Below are 21,065 nucleotides of genomic sequence, written 5' to 3'. Positions count from 1 at the left end.
ATGCTAACTACCTAAAATTTAAATTAAAAATAATAGTAATTTTTTAAAAATAGCATTGTCTAGTGGGGAAAAAGAAGTGAGGTTGTTTTTCTGTTGTTTGAATGACTTCGTGTCTTAAAGTGAGGCTATATTCATGTATTACCCTTTTTTAATTATGTTCAGTTAGCCAGCTTACAGTACCTCATTGGTTTTTGACATAGTGGTCACCTATTCATTAGTTCATATAACACCCAGTGTTCATCCAAGATGCGCCCTCCTTAATGCCCATCACCTGGCTACCCATCCCTCAACCCCCTCCCTTCTCTAACCCTCAGTTTGTTTCCCAGAATCTCTCAAGTATTACTTAAAATAAAAATAAGGAAATAGTCTTACTTTAAAAAAATAATTAAATTCTATCATTTTCACTGGTCTTGATAATACCAATGGATTCAAATTAGTTGAGGTATCTTTACTATATGATACATGTTCAATTTTTGTGGCTACACTCTACATATTTTTGAAAATAATGTGCATTTGCTTGTTGTTGAAGGCAGGGGGTCTGTATATTACAGTAAATATAACCTATCAATTTTATTCTTCAAGAAAAAAAGGAGACTGTCCTTTGACCATTGTGTATTTTTGCCTCCTTTGTCATAACTGACCGTATATGCATGGATTTATTTCTTGGCTCTCTATTGTGTTCCACGTATCTATTGTGTTTCTACACCTCTGTTCTTATACCAACACCATACTGTAATATAATTTGAAATGAAGGTATATGATGCCTTCAGTCTTGTACCTCTTTCTTAAGATTTCTTTAGCTATTCTGCATCTTTAGTGGTTCTATACAAATATTAGGATTGTTTGTTCTAGTTCTGTAAAAAAAAAAAATGCCATTAGGATTTTGATAGGGATTACACCAGATCAACAGATTGCTTTGGGTAATATGAACATTTTAACAATATTAATTCTTCCAATCCATTGACATGAAATTTCTTTCTATTTATTTGTGTCTCTTCAATTTCTTTTATCATTGTTTTATAGTTTTTGGCATAAAGGTCTTCCATTTCCTTTGTTAAATTTTTTTCCAAGTATTTTATTCTTTTTGATGCAATTGCAAATGGTATTGTTTTCTAAATTTCCCTGACAGTTCATTGCTAGTGTATAAAAATCCAACAGATTTTTCTACATTGATTTTGTACCCTGTAACATTACTGAATTCTTTTATTAGTTCTAACAATTTTTTAGTGAAGTCTTTAGGTTTTCTATATATAAAACCATGTCATCCACAAATAATGACAGTTTTATTTCTTCCTTTCCAATTTGGATGTCTTTTAATTCTTTTTCCTGCCTAACTGCTCTGGGTAAAACTTCTAATACCATGTTGAATAAAAACCACAAGAGTGGGCATCCTAGTCTTGTTCCTGACTTTAGAGGAAACGTTTTCAGCTTTTCATTGTTGAGTATGACATTAGCTGTGGGCTTGTCGGATATGGCCTTTTATTAAGTTGAGCTACATTCCCTCTACACCCATTTTGTTGAGAATTTTTATCATAAATGGATGTTGAATTTTGTCACATGTTTAACATCTAGTGAGGTGGTCTTATCATTTTTATCCTCCATTTTATTAATGTGGTATATCACGTTAATTGATTTATGGATGTTGAACCATCCTAGTATCCCTGGAATAAATCCCACTTGATGTATGATCCTTGTAATAAATTGTTGAACTGTGACTGTCTAAGAGGCCTGATTTATTCCTGATAGGTCCTAGTTGTTAATGGTCTATCAAGACCTGTCAGTGTTCCAAAGGGAGGGATCTCAATCAGCACCTGGTTTCAGGCTGATTGGAGACCAGATCCTCAGGCAGCAGCTTTTAAAGTATGCAAATAGGGGTGCATAGTATGCAAATAGGGGTGCATAGTATGCTGATTGGAGACCAGATCCTCAGGCAGCAGCTTTTAAAGTATGCAAATAGGGGTGCATAGTATGCAAATAGGGGTGCATAGTATGCAAATAGGGGTGCATAGTATGCTGATTGGAGACCAGATCCTCAGGCAGCAGCTTTTAAAGTATGCAAATAGGTGGCTCAGTGGGTTACCCATCTGCCTTAGTCTCAGGTCATGATCCTGGGTCCCTGGGATCAAGCCCTGCGTTGCGTCCGGTGCCCTGCTCAGTGGAGAGTCAGTTTCTCCCTTTCCCTCTATCCCTCTCTCTCCCTAATACCCAAATAAAAAAAAAAAAAAATCTTTAAAAATACAAATAGAAAAAAATAAAACATGCAAATACATACATCCCCATGGAACCCCAACTGTAAACCCTGCTGGCCTCCAGACCAGGTGATCTGGAGGTGTCCCCTGGGTGACAGTTGCAAAAATCAGGGCTTCAGATGAGTGTATAAGCTCCTTTCTGACAAGTACCAGTGACCCGCAGTGAGGCCAAGGGAGAGCACAAAGATGGTGTCCCCCAGCCTATGCTCTCAGAGAGACCTTCTGTAGCTTCTCTATGTGTGGCAAACCTGTGGTCTGCCCCTCAAGCTGAAGCTCCAGACAAGTAATGAGCACTTTTCACAAGACTGGGGATGTGTTTCAATCTGCTGTCTGCGTAGTGCCCTGGGAATGTTGGCCTGTTGAGAACTGTCTAATTGTTAGAGTTCTGAGGAACTAGGAACATAAGCCCCCCTGGTCACCAGAGTCAGGTGATCCAGAGCATCCGACATGCAGAATGCATGCCCCCACCGGCTGTCACAGGACACAGAAGAGTGCAGGGCTGGAGTGCACTGAGGAGCTTTCATGGTGGCACCTGGCCCTTCTGAACAAGAAAGCCAAGAGAACAGAAAGGAAACACTTGTCGATTCAGAGAGGCCAGCATGGACTCCGCCACCACAGGCCACCATCAGCTTGAGCTGATGGTCACTTCATGTGCACTGAAGACTGTGACACTCTGGCTTCCAGAAGGTAATGAACCCTCCATGATGTGCTAACAAATGACAGGGCAGCTGGTCAGAAGCCACTGTTCACTGGCTTCCTGCTTGGACTCTGGGAAAGTGGTAGGTGTGTCCTCTGACTCTCAGTCTAACACTTCACCCTCAAAATCCTCAGAGAGAGCAGAAGGAGGGTTCTGGAAATTTCTGAGGAGAAAGAAAAATGACCTGGAGAATCACCAATGGTTTTCCTCTACCCTCTCAGTCCCTGTCACCGGGGGAAAAATGGTTTTAAATGTAATGATTTATTTTTAAAGGGGCCAAACCATTTCTTCTAAGAGATCAGGTTTTCCGGTCAAAAGGAAACAACATGCAGTTGGTGGCTTGGATAGCAAGGATATAACAAGAAAATTCTGCAGTCGCAAAACTCACATGTGAGCTCTTCAGGGAGTATAAGCCTGTCATCACGGTAGCTCAGGAAACAGTACAAGCCTGTCTGACACGCTCTATTGTTCTGGATGGCCAGCAAGAAGAAACAGTTACTCCTTTAAGGTAAATGACACCTAGAGCCTTAACGGCAGACACAACCATAGAAGATACGCCGTCTGAAGCAGGCGACAGAAATTTTTCTAGAAGCGGTCATAAAATAAGTATTTCAGGCTTTGCAGGCCACACAGTCTCTGTTCGAACTACTCAAATGTGCTGTCTTAGCACGAAGTTAGCCGTAGACAACACATAAATGAATGGGGATGGCCATGTTCTAATAAAACTTTATTTGTGCACATTGAAATCTGAACTTGACATAATTTTCATGTGTCATGAAATAGTCCTTAAAAGACTGTTTTCCTTTCTTTTATAACTGTAAGAGCCACATACAGATCACAGGTCCTATCTACACAGGCTGCAGGCCCGATTTGACCTGTGGGCTACTGTTTGTTGACCCTTGGCCTAGATAGATTATTGGAATTTCCATTTTTCTTAATTCTGTAGCTGCCATATAAAACTGATTTTCCGGGGTGCCTGGGTGGTTCAGTGGGTTAAAGCCAGCTCAGGTCATGATCCCAGGGTCCTGATATTGAGCCTCACATCAGGCTCTCTGCTCAGCAGGGAGCCTGCTTCCTCTTCCCTCTCTCTCTGCCAGCCTCTCTGCCTACTTGTGATCTCTGTCAAATAAATAAATAAAATCTTTTTAAAAAAATTAAATTGATTTTCCTTCTTGTCTCACTGGGATTCTGAAATCACACTAGTTAAAATTGATAAATGAAAAAACAAAACAAAACAAAAAAACGAGACAAATAAATCAACTATCACAACACTCGCAACCCAAATACCCAGGCTGGGAATCATCTAGTTGGGGCCACCGAGAGACTCATTCGCAACACACCACCAGGCCCCATCTTACTCAATACAGTAGGAGATCTATGGCTTGCTGAAGGCTCGCATTCCAGTGGTATTTTTAAACCCATTCAGTGTGAGCGATCTCCTTATTTAGACTGTGCAGTTGGATATTATTCAGAGGTTGGGCTGAGGGAGGGGCAGGAGGGGCTGGGAAATGCACCAACTTCTGAAATTCAGTAATTCTCCTCCCGACACACATTAGGCCATTTCTTAGTCTCCAGAAAAGACAGGTCAGGTGGATTTCTTGGAAACACGTTAATGTATCGATGAGGTCCTCTCATCCTTCCAATACGTGCCCTCTCTCCCTACAAAAACATGTTACTATTTAAAACCAAGGGGTATCTTCAGAGTCACCGTGGAAGAGTGAAACACAACCCCAGGAGAAGCAGGTTCTGAAATCGGTGGCGGATGCGGTGTGTACTTGAAGGGGATGGGCTCATCACATAAAATATAGGATGTCCAGTTAAACCTGAATGTCAGGTCAACAAGCAATCTTTTAGTATAAAAGTGTGCCCCAGGCCATAACTGGGCACCCTATATTTTTAGTTGCTACATGTGATGACCCTGGTAGAGGATAGGGAAAAAGGGGGGCCAGCCTAGAGCAGAAGGTAATTACTAGGGGAAAATTAGAACTTGTTAAAGGTCTAGGAGCGGTGCTTATTAGGAAAGAGCTACCCACCAGAGATTGGGAACCCCAGTCTCCTGTTCTGGTTAAAGTTAGGGTGCAAAGGGAAGGGCAAGCAGAACGACTTACATGCCAGTGTCTGAAGAAATTTAAAACCAGTGCTTCTTGGGGGAGTACTGGAGGCTGTCAGAACTGAACACTACCAACTCTGTCGGTGGTTACACAAATCTACACATGTGTTAAAATTCTGAGAAGTAGGGTTACCTGGGTGGCTCAGTCAGTTAAGCATCTGACTCTTGATTTCTGCTCAGGTCAAGATCTCAGGGTCATGAGATCAGGCTCTGCGCCGGGCATGAGCCTGCTTAAGATTCCCTCTCCTCTCTCCCTCTGCCGCTCGCCCCTCAAAAATGTATACTTCGGAACGGTCACATGTGCTCTGTTAATTGTCTTTTAAAGAGGGCTTTCAATATATGTTTATAAAAAAAAAAAATTAAAAAAAAAAAGAGGGCTTTCAGTTGTTACGTCTATGGAGAATTCACCAGTTCCTCAAGCAAGCTGCATAAGGAGCTGATTTAAGTAGCTGTCCTGACTCTAACCCAAGACTATGGTTCTCCTACAAGGTCCCCATCCCCAAAGGCCCACAAAGGGTTTCTGACAGGCCCACCCACAAATCTGCCCAACATGCCTAAACCTATCTACATCTCACTCAGCTTCCCACTGTTAACACTACCACCCCAGCACCTTCTCATACGCCTGACAATTAAATAAAATACGCTGTGAAAAGCAGAAGTGGCAAGCTGGTGGCCCAGGATGGGGGCTGGCAGGGGGGCACTGGGATGGGAAATGGATCCAGCCCACAAGGTGTTAAAATCTCATTATGTTAGGTTTGGTCCACACAGTGTTTAAATCGCTGTGAACATTTAAACATCAACAGACTTCCTTCAAAAGCGGGATCTCCAGGTTTTCTCTTGAAAAAGCAGAAGATCCTGGGCATGTGTTCCCACAAAGTACCAATCAGCTAGGGTTGCATGCCGCCTATCCCTGAAAAGCACCCACCCTGTCTGGGTCACCACAACCCCAAGAACTGGACATCTTCACATTTTCAACCTGGCATCCGTACACATCTGGGTTTTTAACACCAGGCATTCGGCCGGGTGTCTGGCTCATGAAAAGCTCTCAGAAACTGGGAGACCCCTCTTCCCTTCCCCTAAAAAATGCAACAGGATGCAGTTGCCACATCTTACTTGCTTTTAGAGCTCTGGGGTTCCCTGTCTCCCTACAGGGGAGATGTTCCACGCCTGCCCTTCCAATGTTAAGCCAGTCTAACTTCCAGCTTTTCTCTGTGGACCCAGGTTTAGGGAAGACAGACAGCTGGAATCATCCAGAGGTCGTAGCAGCTGACATGTCCAGACACAGATGATGGTCGAAGGTGGAGGGGAGGGGGTCGCCGAGCCTTTGAAATTACTTTCCCCATCACCTCCTCTTCTCTGTATTGTCAGAAGGAATACTTCCTCTTCCTTCTCCCTTCTCAGCTCCAATACTGCCCAGGTACCTACCATTCTCACTCCAGGGTGAATAAGGATGAGGGTGATCAGGCTACTAGAGTCTTACTTCTAGTAAATAAAGCATACATCCTAGCCTCCAGGCTCTGCCCTGGCTTTCGACTCATCCCCACCAGACTTAACCCGCCAATTGTTAAATATCCTTCCGCTTCAGTTGTGAGTTTTATTTAATGAACAGCTCTGTGTGTTGAACACAGACGTTCAGACTCTGCTATTCATGAACAAGGCTGGCTGCAAAGCACCTGGTAAAGAAAAATGGGGCCCTCAGGGGTTAGGGTCACTCACAATAGCTTCAAGCTTTTCAGATTTTTTTTAAAAATGATCTTTTTTTCCCCCCCAGCTTTATTGAAGTATGATTGACAAGTAAGAATTGTACATATCTTGGGGAGGGTATGTGATTTGGTGAGTGCTGTGAAGTGTGTAAACCTGGTGATTCACAGACCTGTACCCCTGGGGATAAAAATATATGTTTATAAAAAATTAAAAATTAAAAAAAAGAATTGTACATATCTACAGTATACATGATGTTTTGATGTTTCGATATACACTACAAAATGATCATCACAAACAACGTAATATATCCATCACCTCAAATAGTTGCGATTTGTGTGCATGTGTGTGTCTGTGTCTGTGTGTGATGATAACACAGGAGACCTACTCTCTTAGCAAGTTTCCAGTATATAACACATTATTATTAACCTTAGTCATCATGTTATACATTAGGTCTTCTGAACTTACTCATCTTCTAATTAAAGTTGTAGGCTTGATTAATATCTTCCCTTGGCCCCACCTCCCAGGCCCTAGTAAAACCCATTACACTGTATATTACTATAAATTTGACTTTTTTTTTTTTTTTAGATCTCATGTATAAGCGAGATCACACAGTATTTGTTTCTCTGCATCTGGTTTACTTCACGTAACATAATGCCTTTATGGTCCATCTGTGTAGTCATACATGGCAGAACTTCCTTTTTTAAGGCTGAATAATATGCCATTATAATACATATCACATTTTCTTTATTCATTCATGGGGCAATGGACACGTGGGTTTTTCCATGTCTTGGCTATAATAAATAATGCTGCAGATATGTCCTCAAAGTAGAGAGTCTATTTCCTCCAGAGCTACACCCAGTTGGATTGCTGGACCACATGGCAGGTTTATTTTTAATTTCTTGAGGAACCGCTCTACTCTTCTCTGCATTTCAGACCTTAGCTGCCTCACGGCCCCACTGGAACAAGGAAACTTCTGCACCACTTCCCACCCCATTAGAGGCGGCAGGTATTATCAGCCCATGTTGACAAATCGGGCCATAGAAACTCAGTGTTTGAGACTGACCAGAAGCCCCATAGAGAAGGTTCTACGCCTCTCAGCCAGGAGGCACCTCTCCTAGATCCCAGCTTCTCTCACACATCACAGACAGCCCAGGCATACTCTCAGAGCTGCCCAAATCCTAGAGCCCTGTGTGCTAGTCACTGGCCTCAAAGTTGTCACCATTTTTGCTCAGACGCAGAGAGAGATCCCTCACTTATCACTGAAGGGGTTAACTTTTCAAGCATGTGTTTTTCTCTGAAGAATAACATTTTTTATAACCCTCAAAGTTTTAAGTTTCAGCTCTGAATTTAAAAATAAAGTGAATACTCAGATGACTGGTTATAATTTAGAAGTAGGGGGGGAAATCCCACCCACCTAGAATAGGAAGAAGACCAGTATAATTCAGCAAAAAAGTAAGGGCAGCTTTTACAAATGCTCTGAAGACATCTGATGGGGCAGACTGTCAAGAGCCTAGGAGCCCTCAGGGTAATGAACTCGGCTGCTCGGTAGGGGATGATAGGTAGAAGGATGCGTCCTGAGGTCTGGCCCACAAACTTCTCATCTACACCTAGAGCTTTTATCTTGGGGACGCATATGGATTTTCTTTCCACTCCATCTTATGCAAGGGAAAGGTACTGTGTTCCCTGTTCCCATCTTCTGCCTGAACTCATGTGATGCAATAGAACCGCTGATCTTAGGGTCAAAGACTAACCCCACAGCATTTTTTAATATATGTTCAAGCATTAAGTAAATAGACTCTAGGCTGTCTTTATCTGTCTCTCTCGTAATAATCTTTTGAAGATTTTAATCCAACGAGAAACGAAGGGAAAAAAAAAAAAATGACATAAGAATTAACCCAGGGCCATGTAGCTCCAACGCACACCGCCCCACACAAACCTCTGCTTCTGCTGGCATTTCCTGTCAGAAATAGGTCTCAGCTGTGCAGTATTCTCCCAAACCCACAGCACTCATGTGCGAACATTCCTCGGCAAAGGATCCCGTGCTGGGCGGCCGTCACCCACAATCCTATCCATGTTCTCTTGGCCCTTGTCCTGTACAGGGTGGCCTCTGTGACTAGAGCTTCAGGACAGAGAAGAGCCTGGGTGAGGCTGACTCCTTCTGCACATGAAGGGTTGGTTCAGAAGAGGGGCGCTACAAGGAAGGATGAAAGAAGCCTCCACGACAGCTTTGCGAGAATAAACTCCTCTTTGAAAGCCCAGTGACAAGCTATGCCTGTGTGCACGCAGACTGGCTTAAGAGAATCATTAACCATCATTGAGTAAATGAGTCTCAGTTGCGGCTTGTCTTGGCAGCCCCCACTGGAGTTGCCCACATGAGAAGCAGCTGCATGAGGAACCAGGCGTGGGGGGCGGTGGAGGGGCTGCCACCAGGCTCCATGGCCTGATCTGCTATGGAACCATCTAGAGCATTGTACTAGGTACCATGCACCCCTCAGTGTCTTCCCACGGTAGGTTGGCTATCGACCGCACTGCATGACTTCTTGTCTCACTGAGGTGCCCCCTCCGGGAATTTGGTGGCCCATGGTTTTAATCAGCCAATCCCAAGCATACCCTTCAAACCAGTGTCTTCAAGTGACCAACAGATAGAAACTTCCCTATATTTAAATCAGTTAAAGCAACTACCCAAACAGAGACCTCTTCTTGATCAGCCACTTGACATGAGAGGAACATGCTGGATCACTTTCAAACAGAGCTTTGTTCAGGCTCCCGCTGATCATGACTGAATTGATCTTTTATTCTACTTTGCCTCTTGAAGATATCCACAGCACACAAACTCCTGGACATGTCACAGATGTGGGTATGAGGCACAGATCTAGACCCAGGCTGCCATCTTTCTTGACCATTCATCTTCTGTCCCTTTGCAGGTGTGCTCCACTTGTGTTCCCCAGAACAGCAGCTGCAGCTGGGAACAGCATCTCCTGGGAACTCGTTAGAAACGCAAGTTCTCAGGCCCCACCCCGGGGCCTACAGAATCAAACATGCTGCCAGGGGGTTGCCTTGCAAGCTCTCAGGGGATCTTAATACACTAAGGTTTGAGAATCACCGTTCTACACCTTACCTGGCAAACTGTCTGTGCCCAATGGCAGTTGCCGCTATTACTAGAAGTCCTAACCCCTGTTGGGTCTCCCTAGGTTGTTCATTATGTGAGGCTGGTAATAAATTGATATCATATAAACACCCTGGGTGATTTATGGAAGGGGCTCAGACATGTATACCTTGTTCCTAAAGATTCCTCTAGAACAGGCATTTCCCATCTCAAGATACTGATTTTCTAAAATTTTTCTGTTAATTTTGAGAGAGCAATCACCCACCCAGAAGTGAATATTCTGGGATACAAAAATGTTAGTGATTACCAAAAGCTCACTTAATGTCAAAAGATACAGCAAATGCGCACTGTTTTTCCAACAGTCCAAACATTGGGACAACAAACTCACAAAACCCTGGTGAAAATACACCCTGATTTTGTAACATTATGAAACACCGAGGGGGTGCTGGCCGTACTAATTCACAGTATCCTTACGAAACCCAAATAAGTCCATGCATAAGAAAAGCACATCCTAAAGTTCAAAGCTCTACCTACATCTGGAGGTCATAAAAGGTTGACCTGTTGACCCAAAGGAATTTTGTTGTATCCACAATTTTTTTTAAAGTTTTGAAACTAGTTCTTTCTTAAATGGGAGATCCCACATTTTTAAGAAGCAGATTTCCCACTTCTCTAGATGAGTGGACGTAACAACATAGAACTCACTTGCATTCTCACGTGGTATAAATTCACTGGATCCTAACCAAAGAGCGGTGTCTGTTCTCCAGATCCTCACTGCTGCCCCCCAGCCTCCATGTTACATGTTGGCCCCTGGAGCCTTTAAATCTGCAACTCCTATCCACCATAAACAATCCTTTTCACTGTTATTAGTGGTATCCTTCTGCACTGGAAATGCTCAATACCTACTCTGTTCATTTGAATTTCCCAGTTTGACAAAAATGTTGAAGTTAACAGAATTCATCTTCCATTCTTAGTGTCCATTTTCTGTTTAAAGATCCATGAGGTATGATTCAATGATTCACTTGTAACTAAAGAGCTTTGGCGGAGTGCTTTCTGAGTCCTTGCTCTGAGCTCCCATGAAATTTCTCAAATAACCTTCACACACAACAATTCCATGAGATAGGTATTATCATTATCTCCATCTTACTGATGAAGAAAATGAGGGACAGTGAGGTCATACAGATACTAAGAGAAAAGCCAGGACTCGAGCCAAGGCTTTCGGACACCAGAAACCTTGCTCGTAACCAGTCAGACCGTGCGAGGTGCTACCAGCCCAGGGGACCACTGTCTCCATGCATCAGAGCCCATTTGCTGTCTCCATCAATGTCACACCACCTGATGACGGATGTCACACCACATAATGATTATCGTCAAGCGAGTTGAACAACATTCCCAAAAGGGATCCGTGATGAAATGTGGGTAGTTCAAACGGCCAACAGCAGGGGTCCCAAAAGTGCTGGGCAGCCCAGAAGAAATATAGAAGCACCAGTACCGAGCCCTGGTTTCCCTTAAATACTGACAAATCATAACCCACAAGCCCCGCTGCTTGGCTTTTTTTATGAGGACTTTTTAGTGATGACTGCTATTCTTTCTCAGGGCTCTCGCCAGAGCAGCGGCTCTTTGTCCCAAGAGACTAAAGCCTGAAATACTCAGAGGTCCAGATAAGGGGCCAGAGAGGTGGGTGTATGACCTTGCACATGTACAAGGGACCTGTACAGGGATGGTCCCTGCAAGAATCAGAGTTTTTGTTTTGGTTTGGTTTATTGTTGTTGTTATTGTTGTTTTTACTGAAGGGTTTGGGGTTTGGATCTCTAAATGCTCTGAGGGGTCCCTGACTTGGGAAGTTGGACTGGGCTGGATCACGTGTAAATGGCAGCCAGGACTTCTGCCCAGGCTATGCAGACCAACCGAAGAGGCCTGGATCAAATGCAGGCTGATTGGCACCCTGGTCCCTGGTCCCACACCGTAACCCGGGTGGTATTCTAGGCCTTATCGTTTCAAGGAAAGAAGAGGTACTGAGATGTGAATCCAAGGAAATGCCAAGGAAATGCCAAATGTGTTTCTCTGCAAGTGCACGCGGGGCCAACCTAAGCCACCCACCCACATCCAGGCCTTCTCAGGACAGAGAATGGGATCAAGTGGGAGCCCCAGACCCACTAAGTGTGTGAGAGTTTCAAGACGGCGGCAGGAGCCCCAAGTGAGATCCCCAGAAGGGCAGACTTCACGGAGGCACTTCCAGGCCCACATACCCACAGGCTCATCCCTCTCCTCCTGCCCCTAGCTCAGGAGGACTCTTGTGGAGCTCCCACACTCATCGGCATAGGCCTTCCAAACCAGATGTGTCACTAACACAAGGACTGGGAGTCAGGAGAGACTGGGCTTAATACAACTCTTCCACATCTCTCTGGGTGAGCTTGGATATCTCTGTATCCTCACTTGTAAAGTGAAGATAATGCCGCACACAGCTCAGAATTAAGGTAACCTACGCAGGTGTCTGTATATTGTAAATCAGCATAGAGATGCAAAAGATCGTTTTCATTATTCCACAGAGTGGGTTCTCACGAAATGACAAAAATTCTCTAAAAAGCATGTGTAGGTTGGGTTGGCCTTTCATATTGTGACCATGCTTATGCTGGTCCCTGTTAGAGGCCGAGACCTTGTCCACATGGCTCTGTGGGCTACTGCACATGCTGACCTCTGCAACATGTACTTATTTTCCCACATGCCCAAGGAAGACTGTCTTTCTCAAGGATGCAGACGTAACATCCTCTCCCGAGGCTGATTTCCAATGAGACTCCAGAGCTTCTCTCCCAAGAGAGTGTTACTCACTCAGTTAGAAAGTACATCAGATATTTCCATGAACTGAAACCCGGCTTGGAAGACTCTCAAAAGGATGTGAGCCTCCCAGTTTGTCTTGGCCTTTCCCAGTGCTACTCAATCAGTCTGCTTCTCCCTTGTTGGCTCCCACTGGGGCTGTTGGAACCACCTGCACTGGAATGTGCCCCCAGGAAAAGCAGAAGCTGCCACCATCTTGGGAGTAGCAATTCAGGACAGGAGTCAATACGGGGGCTCCAGCGCTCTGAAGTGTGGGTTCAAATCCTGGCTTTGACACTCTCTGTTCATGTTGGGCTCTTTCTCTGCAAAATGCGGATAATACAGCATTTCCTGCCTCATCAGTTTGTTAGTATTAAATGACATAATGTGTGTTGAAATGCCCTTTAGTCTCATTATTGAGTTTGTGCTTTTAGCTACTGACTGAACCTCTTCATGCTTTTGGCTTTTCCTTTCTCATATTAAGTGTTCCAGATGAGTAATAAACTAACAAGAAACCAATAAATGCCTCCTGCTCATTAGGAAGGTTATTATGTTATATGTGATTTGACCCAGTCTTCAGGACTTGCTCCAATGCCTCCTCTCCTGGGAATGTTCTGCAACTCCTAGAGGCTGGTTTCCCTGCTCACGTGAGTGGCTCATTTGCATAAGTAATTGTTTGTGTTTCTCCTTTAGATTATTAAAAACTTAAGGTTAAAAAAAAAAAAAGCCGATCACACAGTGCCTTGCTGAATAGATGATGTTCAATAAATGGCAATTGTATCATTACTCCCCAGAATTATTATTCACACTCATTCTGCTATACAAGCCCTCTGCTCTGTCCTGATATTATCACTTTGGAATGTCCCCACAGGTGGAAGGGAGCAGAGAAAGTTGCCAAAGATGGACCTGCTCTTCTTTTGCAAGAGGTAGGATGAGAAATACATCTTTTTTCATTGATCAGGCTCTGGGTTCAACTGGAAGATTCCATTTAAAGTACCACCGTTTCTGAGTATTTCATTCCAGTGGGGGTGAGGGAGAAATTCCAGATGACCATGTGGCAAGTGGGTCACAGGACATCTGTCCTCTCAGGATGGAAGTATGTAAAAGGTAGTATCTTTCCTCTGAAGGATGAAACGTGGGGACACTGACGTTTTGGTGTTGATAGTGCCTTCCCAGGGGAGGCATGCCGTGAGGACCCGGGGAACGAATGGATGGAGGAATCCTCAGGTGGCAGACCTGTGTCTGAAGCAGCGGGAGGAACTGATGCTGGACACAGCCCTGGCCTTTGTCAGAATGAAAAGGGAAAATGTAAAAAGTTGTTCAGGCTCTGTGCTCCAGAGGTCCTGTCTCCATGCCTCACGGGACACAGCGTTGCTATAGATGGGAATGGGGGTTCAGGAGCTCAAGGGCTCTGCCTCCAAACCATCTAATGACAACCACATGCCAGGTACTTCACGTGTCTCAGAGCTAAACCTTGCGAGAAGCCCACGAGGTAGAATGCATGAGCTCACTGCACAGACGAAGGAACAGCAGTCCAGACTAAAGACTGCCCAGGACCGCTCAGCCTAGAATCCTCGTCTCTCTGTTCCGCCGCTTAGGGAGGAGCCCAGGTTGGTGAAGAGGTAAGGACTTGTGCTCCTTCTCTTTCTCATTTCCTGACATACTGCAGGAGTGCTAGGCTCTAGAGGAAGGCTTAGGACCTTCCTCCTGACGGTCCCCTGAGAACTCTAGGAAGGTGGAAGAGAGAGGGAGCATTTGCCAGATTCGGAGAGTGTGCCCTAGGCCAAAGCATAGCATAGAACTATTTACTGATACGGTCATCAAGACCCGCTGACCTCTCTCCTTTCTTAAGTCTCTCCCTGTGTGTCACACACACACACACACACACACACACACAGTTAGTGTATCCAAACCAATAACAACAGGTGTTAATTGAAACTGATACAGTCATGAGAATCATCAACATCTTCCCGGGTCCAGGACGAGCTCAATTCCACACCTGAACAGGCACAAGTATTTGTCTTTAAACGTATCATACACTCAAGAGAATTCCAAAAAGACTGGTGCAGTCTTTCTTGAAAATCCACCGGCTCCCTCCCGGGATTACCCAAGCCCCTTTGGAAAGGGGTGGCCCCAGCATTAGCTGCTACTGACTCCCCATTCAGAGAGCAAGTCCTTTCATAAGGCTCAGCTGTTCTCAGGCATCCAGGAAAGCTGTTCATGCAAAGGCAGAAAATGTGACAACTGTTGGAAACCCTCACACAGGCTAGGAGCCACTGAACCGCCTCTGGAGCGGCCACTTCGGGGCGGTTAAAGCCGCCCATTATTCAGTTTACATAAAACACCCAGCAGCTACATGGCACGAGTAAGTGAATATCTCTATTCTTACCAAGTTTGACAGGACACACTGGCCACACTGCCTCGCCACTAGCTTTAGAAACCGTAAAATAACTTCATTAACCATCCAAATATACATGCACAGAGGGAAAGGGAAAAGAGAAAACAACAACAACAAAAACAACAACAAAACAGCCTTCCTTAGTCCTGAAGGACCAAGTTCAAAGATTGCCCAATAGACCAACCCCCCCCCCCAAAAAAACCATAGCATTTCAACACTGCCGACAAATGTCCCTCCCATTTCAGTGGTCAAGTCTCTAAGACATTTAAAATGTGAAGACATTGGTAAAGACGGTCCCAGTGCCCTGGGAACCATATCAAACGATTCTTTTAAAGAAAAAAAAAAAAAAAAGGCCTATGTGCATTTTCAAAGATTTTGAAAACACTTTAATATACTTCGATTCCAAAACATTACACACAATTTCTCCGACAGATTTATATGTGTTTCCAGAGAACTCTTGGACCAAAAAAAAAAAAGGTACTTAGGTAGAAGAACGTCTGGAGATTCTTTTAGGCCAATATGTGAACAGACCTCTTTTAATTGTTAATATTTCATACAGCAGCAGTAATCATTCCCTCATCTGCGAAGGAGATATATAATCCAGCTGCGGTGGCTCCAGTAAAAATACCACATCTGCGGATCGTTGGCAACACTGAGGCAAGATTGCTCAAATCCACACAGTCCCAGAAAGTTCTCCTTTTTCACTCGAGATGCACAAGGGTACACTTTTCCAAAAGTGCATGTAAACTTGGCCAAAACTGGTTGCTCCTTCCTATGCTGAAAATAGGTTTCAGATTGTCCACCCCGGGAGAAGAAGGATGCTCTCTTGGAATATTATGCCCAGGACCCAGATGCTCTAAGTAGTTCCCAGACCACCTCCAGGATGGAGGCTAGTGCCAATGTCCTTGTCAATATCAGAGAGAACAGGGAAAATGAACACCCCGGGTTTCAGGGAGGAGGTTTTACCGCGGGGCTGGTCTAGGGGCTGACTGCTGGTTTCCCACTTAAGAGACCAAACAGCTTCCTCAGGAAGGGTGGCAGCCACTGTTCTGGTCGCCGTTTTCTTGCTTCTCCAGTGTATGCAGTCAGAGTAGGACCGATCACTGGGTGACTTGATATTCCAGGAATCGCCCCACCCCCACCCCCATGCGTCTGGTCTTTTCCCAAAGCCCAGTAGCAAGCATCTTATTTCTAAGCCAGTCTTCCACATTCAAATCCCCAGCCCAAAGCGCGCCCTGGGGGTTTCTATCCACAGACGTCTACAAGAAAAAGCAGCGTAGTTGAGCTTTGACAGACTTTTATCCCCCAAACACATGCCCGGCGGCTACTGTGCTGGAATGTCGATGGCCCCGAAACACTCGGGGTCCCCTTCCATCCCAGACAATAGAGCAAGAAAATAAAATGAAAGTGGACTTACTGCTATGGCTTGCAGCCTTTCCTTGTGCAACTCCGCCTCTGCCATCCTGGAGAAGGGCACACGGGGAGGGGGAAAAAGAAAGAAAAACAAAACACACGCTGTAGTCAACCCACGGAAATGGACGGGCACCCCGGGGGGCTGCGCTAGAAGCTCAGGGGAGAGCCGAGGGGCGGCCGGGGGTCCGCTTGGGGTGGGGGGTGGGTGGCGGGTAGAGCTGTGCGCACGGCTGGCTCGCCCCGGCTCAGCCTCCGGCCCCCGCCCGCCCAGCCGCCTGGATGCGCCCCAGCGCCGCCGCTAACTGCAGCTCCCGGCCGCGGCCGGCCGCGCCAGTCGGGGACGTGGGCCACGGGCAGCCGCCGGGAGGGCGCGCCCGCCCCGCGCTGGTCCTCCGCCCTGACGTCTCGGCGCCTCGCTCCGCCCCTGAGATGTGGGGGACCTGCGGCCACCGCCCCCGCTCCAGTGGCTCTAGCCGGCCAGGAGACGCCGGGCTGTCGCCGCGGGGGAGTTGGGGTCCCCAGGCGCCGACGGGAGCGCGCGTGCGGTGGGCACCTGGGGCGCGGGCGCAGGGCGAGCGGCTGGGGCGCAGGGCGAGTGGCTGGGGCGCAGGGCTGGCTCCGGGGTGGACGGGCGCTCTCTGGAGTCTGAGCAGGGCAAGGTGGCGCCAGTGCCAGCCAGCAGAGGGGCCTCTGGCAGAAAGCGGGCCCCAAGCACGTGCTGTGACGTGCGGGCTGTGGCCGCCGAGTGTTCTGGCCGCCTTCTAGCTTATGCCAGATGCTTGGGCTCCACGTGGGGACATTTCCAGTAGGGAAGGGCTGCCTCGCCCACATGCCTTAGATGACAGGGTGCTCAGAGGTCACGTGGGCCGCGGCCAGGGTATATAGCTCAACACTGGCCACCTACCTCTCTGTATGCCAAATGTGGCTCAGAGAGACAACAGAGAGTTTGTAGTCTCCGTTGCTGGGCTAGGTGGGGCTTGACAAATCAGCAGTGAAAATGCCAGCAACTTGCCTACCCACTCTGAACCTCAGTCTCCTCATCTGAAAAATGGAATGTCGTCAGTGATTAATGAGATAAAATATATGAAGGTGCTTTGTAAAGGGCAAGCTGTTTCTATCATTATCCTGTGACATTTTGGGCTGAAATTCAGAGTCTTTACTTCTTTACACAGGCTCTGAAAGGAAAAGCAAAATCAGGTCACTGAAATACTTCACTATTCCTTTAAACCGTACTAAAGTGCATCTTTTGTGACCAGCCCTGGGCTGAATGTGAGAGATGGATAAGACCAAGTCCAAAAGGAAATAAAGGCTAAATACAAACAAAATACCTCTTAACCTTCAGGACACTCACAAGTAAACTTTCCTCCATAAAATGAAATAATAAACACTGAAAGAAATGAAACAAAACAATCCTACCTCTTTAGACCCTTGATGATTCTATAAATGCAGGATTTGAAAGGCTTTTTAAAAGGTATGCACTTTGAATTTCCCCAAATCACCTCTTTCCTGGGCAAATTCTTGCAATTCAACTAAATTGCTTTTTCAACTTTCACAGAGGTTTTACCTGTCATTTGATGAGCAATTACTACTCTGCCCAAACACTGAAGTCATCACCAAAACAGCTTTACTGATTGATTGTTTTCTCTTCCTTTTCATAAGGGGTGTAGGTGGAGTTATTTGTGTCATAAATCCAAGCCAGTGCTCGAGTCAACATCCCACTCCAATTTATCCAGAAAGTCTATTTTCTGGCTAAGATCTATCACTTCCTTCCTTCCTTTCTTTCTTTTTTTAAGATTTTATTTATTTATTTATTTATTTGACAGAGAAAGACACAGCAAGAGAGGGAACACAAGCAGGGGGAGTGGGAGGAGGAGAAGCAGGCTTCCTGCAGAGCAGGGAGCCCAACGTGGGGCTCGATCCCAGGACCCTAGGATCAGGACCCGAGCCAAAGGCAGATGCTTAATGACTGAGCCACCCAGGCGCCCCAAGATCTATCACTTTCTTCAAACACTTCATTTTCTCTTCACTTCCAGCACTAGCTCCCGCAGGTCAAGTTCTTTGCAGGGTGTTTGCTCACAAATAAACCCAGCTGTCATTGCTTTGGCAGACTGACTGTGTACCCAACAATAGGAGAGAATAACAAGATGAGAAAAGTGAGACCCGTGAGGCTGACAGTTCCAGCCAGAGTCATAACGCTGAGACTTAAACTCAGGTCAGACTTCCAGAGCTCATGCTCCTCCTCACTCAGCACCAGGCTCAGCCAGTAATAACAGAGGTAGGGCAGGCCCCCGAAATCAACAGGTAATGAATAAGAAATGGTCCTCCCTTGCCCCAGCTATATAGATATTAAAAGGGAATAGAGGAGCACGATGTAAATGGACTTAATGTCACTGGACTGTACACTTAAAAGTTTTTTTAAAGTGGTAAGTTTTATGCCATGTATAATTTACCATAAAAAAATCTTTTTTCAAAGGAGTCATGGAATGGGAGAAGATATTTGCAAATGTCTTATCAGTAAAGGGCTAGTATCCAAAAATCTATAAAGAACTTATCAAACTCAACACCCAAAGAACAAAGAATCCAATCAAGAAATGGGCAGAAGACATGAACAGACATTTCTGCAAAGAAGACATCCAGATGGCCAACAGACACATGAAAAAAGTGCTCCACATCACTCAGCCTCGGGGAAATACAAATCAAAACTACAATGAGATACCACCTCACACCAGTCAGAATGGCTAAAATTAACAAGTCAGGAAATGATAGATTAAGGCGAGGATGTGGAGAAAGGGGAACCCTCCTACACTGTTGGTGGGAATGAAGGCTGGTGCTCGGACTCTGGAAAACATCATGGAGGTTCCTCAAAAAGTTGAAAATAGAGCTACCTTACGACCCAGCAATTGCACTACTGGGTATTTACCCTAAAGGTACAAACTTAGTGATCCGAAGGGGCACGTGCACCCGAATGTTTACAGCAGCAATGTCCACAATAGCCAAACTATGGAAAGAACCTAGATGTCCATCAACAGATGAATGGATAAAGAAGATGTGGTATATATACACAATGGAATACTATGCAGCCATCAAAAGAAATGAAATCTTGCCATTTGCGATGATGTGGATAGAACTTTATTTGCTTAGCGAAATAAGTCAGTTGGAGAAAGACAACTATCTGTCATATGATCTCCCTGATATGAGGAAGTAGAGACGCAATGCGGGGGGTTTTGCGGGATAGGAAAAGAATAAATGAAACAAGATGGGATCGGGAGGGAGACAAACCATAAGAGACTCTTAATGTCACAAAACAAACTGAGGGTGGCTGGGGGGAAGGGGAGGAGGGAGAGGGTCGTGGGGTTATAGACATGGGGGAGGGTATGTGCTATGGTGAGTGCTGTGAAGTGTATAAACCTGGCGATTCACATACCTGGACCCCTGGGGCTAATAATACATTATATGTTTATTTAAAAATAAAAAATAAATTTAAAAAATCTTAAAAAAAAAGTTGAAAATAGAGCTACCCTATGACCCAGCAATCGCACTACTGGGTATTTACCCTAAAGATATAAATGTAGTGATCCGAAGGGGTAGCTGCACCCCTATGTTTATAGCAGCAATATCCATAATAGTCAAACTATGGACAGATGAATGGATATGGTATACATATACAACAGAATGTTATTCAGCCATCAAAACAAATGAAATCTTGCCATTTGCAATGACATTGATGGAACTAGAGGATATTAGGCTAAGCAAAATAAGTCAAGAAAGACAATTCTCATATGATCTCACTCATATGTGGAATTTAAGAAACAAGACAGGATCATAGGGAAAGGGAGGAAAAAATAAAACAAGATGAAATCAGAGAGGGAAATAAACCATAAGAGACTCTTAATCATAGGAAACAAACTGAGGGTTGCTGGAGTGGAGAGGAGTGGGAAGAATGGGGTAACTGGGTGATGGACATTAAGGGGGGGGCGTGTAATGTAATGAGCACTGGGTATTATATAAGACTTATGAATCACTGAACTCTACCTCTGAAACTGATAATATATTTTATGTTAATTAATTGAATTTAAACTAAAAAAAAAAAAAAAAAAAAGACAGAAGTCCTGGAAGGGAGATGGGGTGGGATAAGAGCCTGGGCACCCACTGGAAATGATCAGTTGGAAAGCTCTGAATCACAACACAGAAGAATCAGGTTTGGGGACACATCTCTTGGTGTCATCTATGTTGAGGTTGTGGGAAAGACACAAGAATGGCCAGATAGGGAAAACAGAACAAGAAAAAGAGAAAGCCCAACAAAGGAGTCTAAGAAAGTATCATCTGAGAAGTAGAAGGAAAAATCAGGAGTTATGTTTGTATCAAATGCCACAAGAGGAGGAAAGGGGTTTTCAGAAGTGTTAGATGCTTCTGATAGATCAAGAAGGATGCAGACTAAGAAGGGGCCACTGGCTTGGGCAGTCAGGAAGCCAGATGTGTGACATTGGGAGAGCAGTGTGGGGGGGGGGGGGAGTCAGCCTGGAAGTGATTACAGGGAGTTGGGAATGAATGAAAAGTGGAGGGGGAAGGATTCATGA

At 45.1% G+C, this 21,065-nt stretch overlaps 1 protein-coding gene across 5 annotated transcripts in view; it reads right to left on the bottom strand.

The window, feature by feature from the left end:
• PALM2AKAP2 (PALM2 and AKAP2 fusion) overlaps positions 1-21,065 on the bottom strand; it is a 448,736-nt gene that overhangs the window by 311,127 nt on the left and 116,544 nt on the right. For all 5 annotated transcript variants that reach the window (XM_082696837.1, XM_082696843.1, XM_082696845.1 and 2 more), the window contains exon 2: positions 16,493-16,538. In XM_082696837.1, the coding sequence (XP_082552963.1) occupies positions 16,493-16,538 (46 nt within the window). The remainder of the gene's footprint in view (positions 1-16,492; positions 16,539-21,065) is intronic.

Source organism: Mustela nivalis (genome assembly GCF_964662115.1).
Source record: "Mustela nivalis genome assembly, chromosome: 13".
In the NCBI taxonomy this organism is placed as follows: Eukaryota; Metazoa; Chordata; class Mammalia; order Carnivora; family Mustelidae; genus Mustela; species Mustela nivalis.
This window is presented reverse-complemented; position numbering and strand designations above follow the sequence as displayed.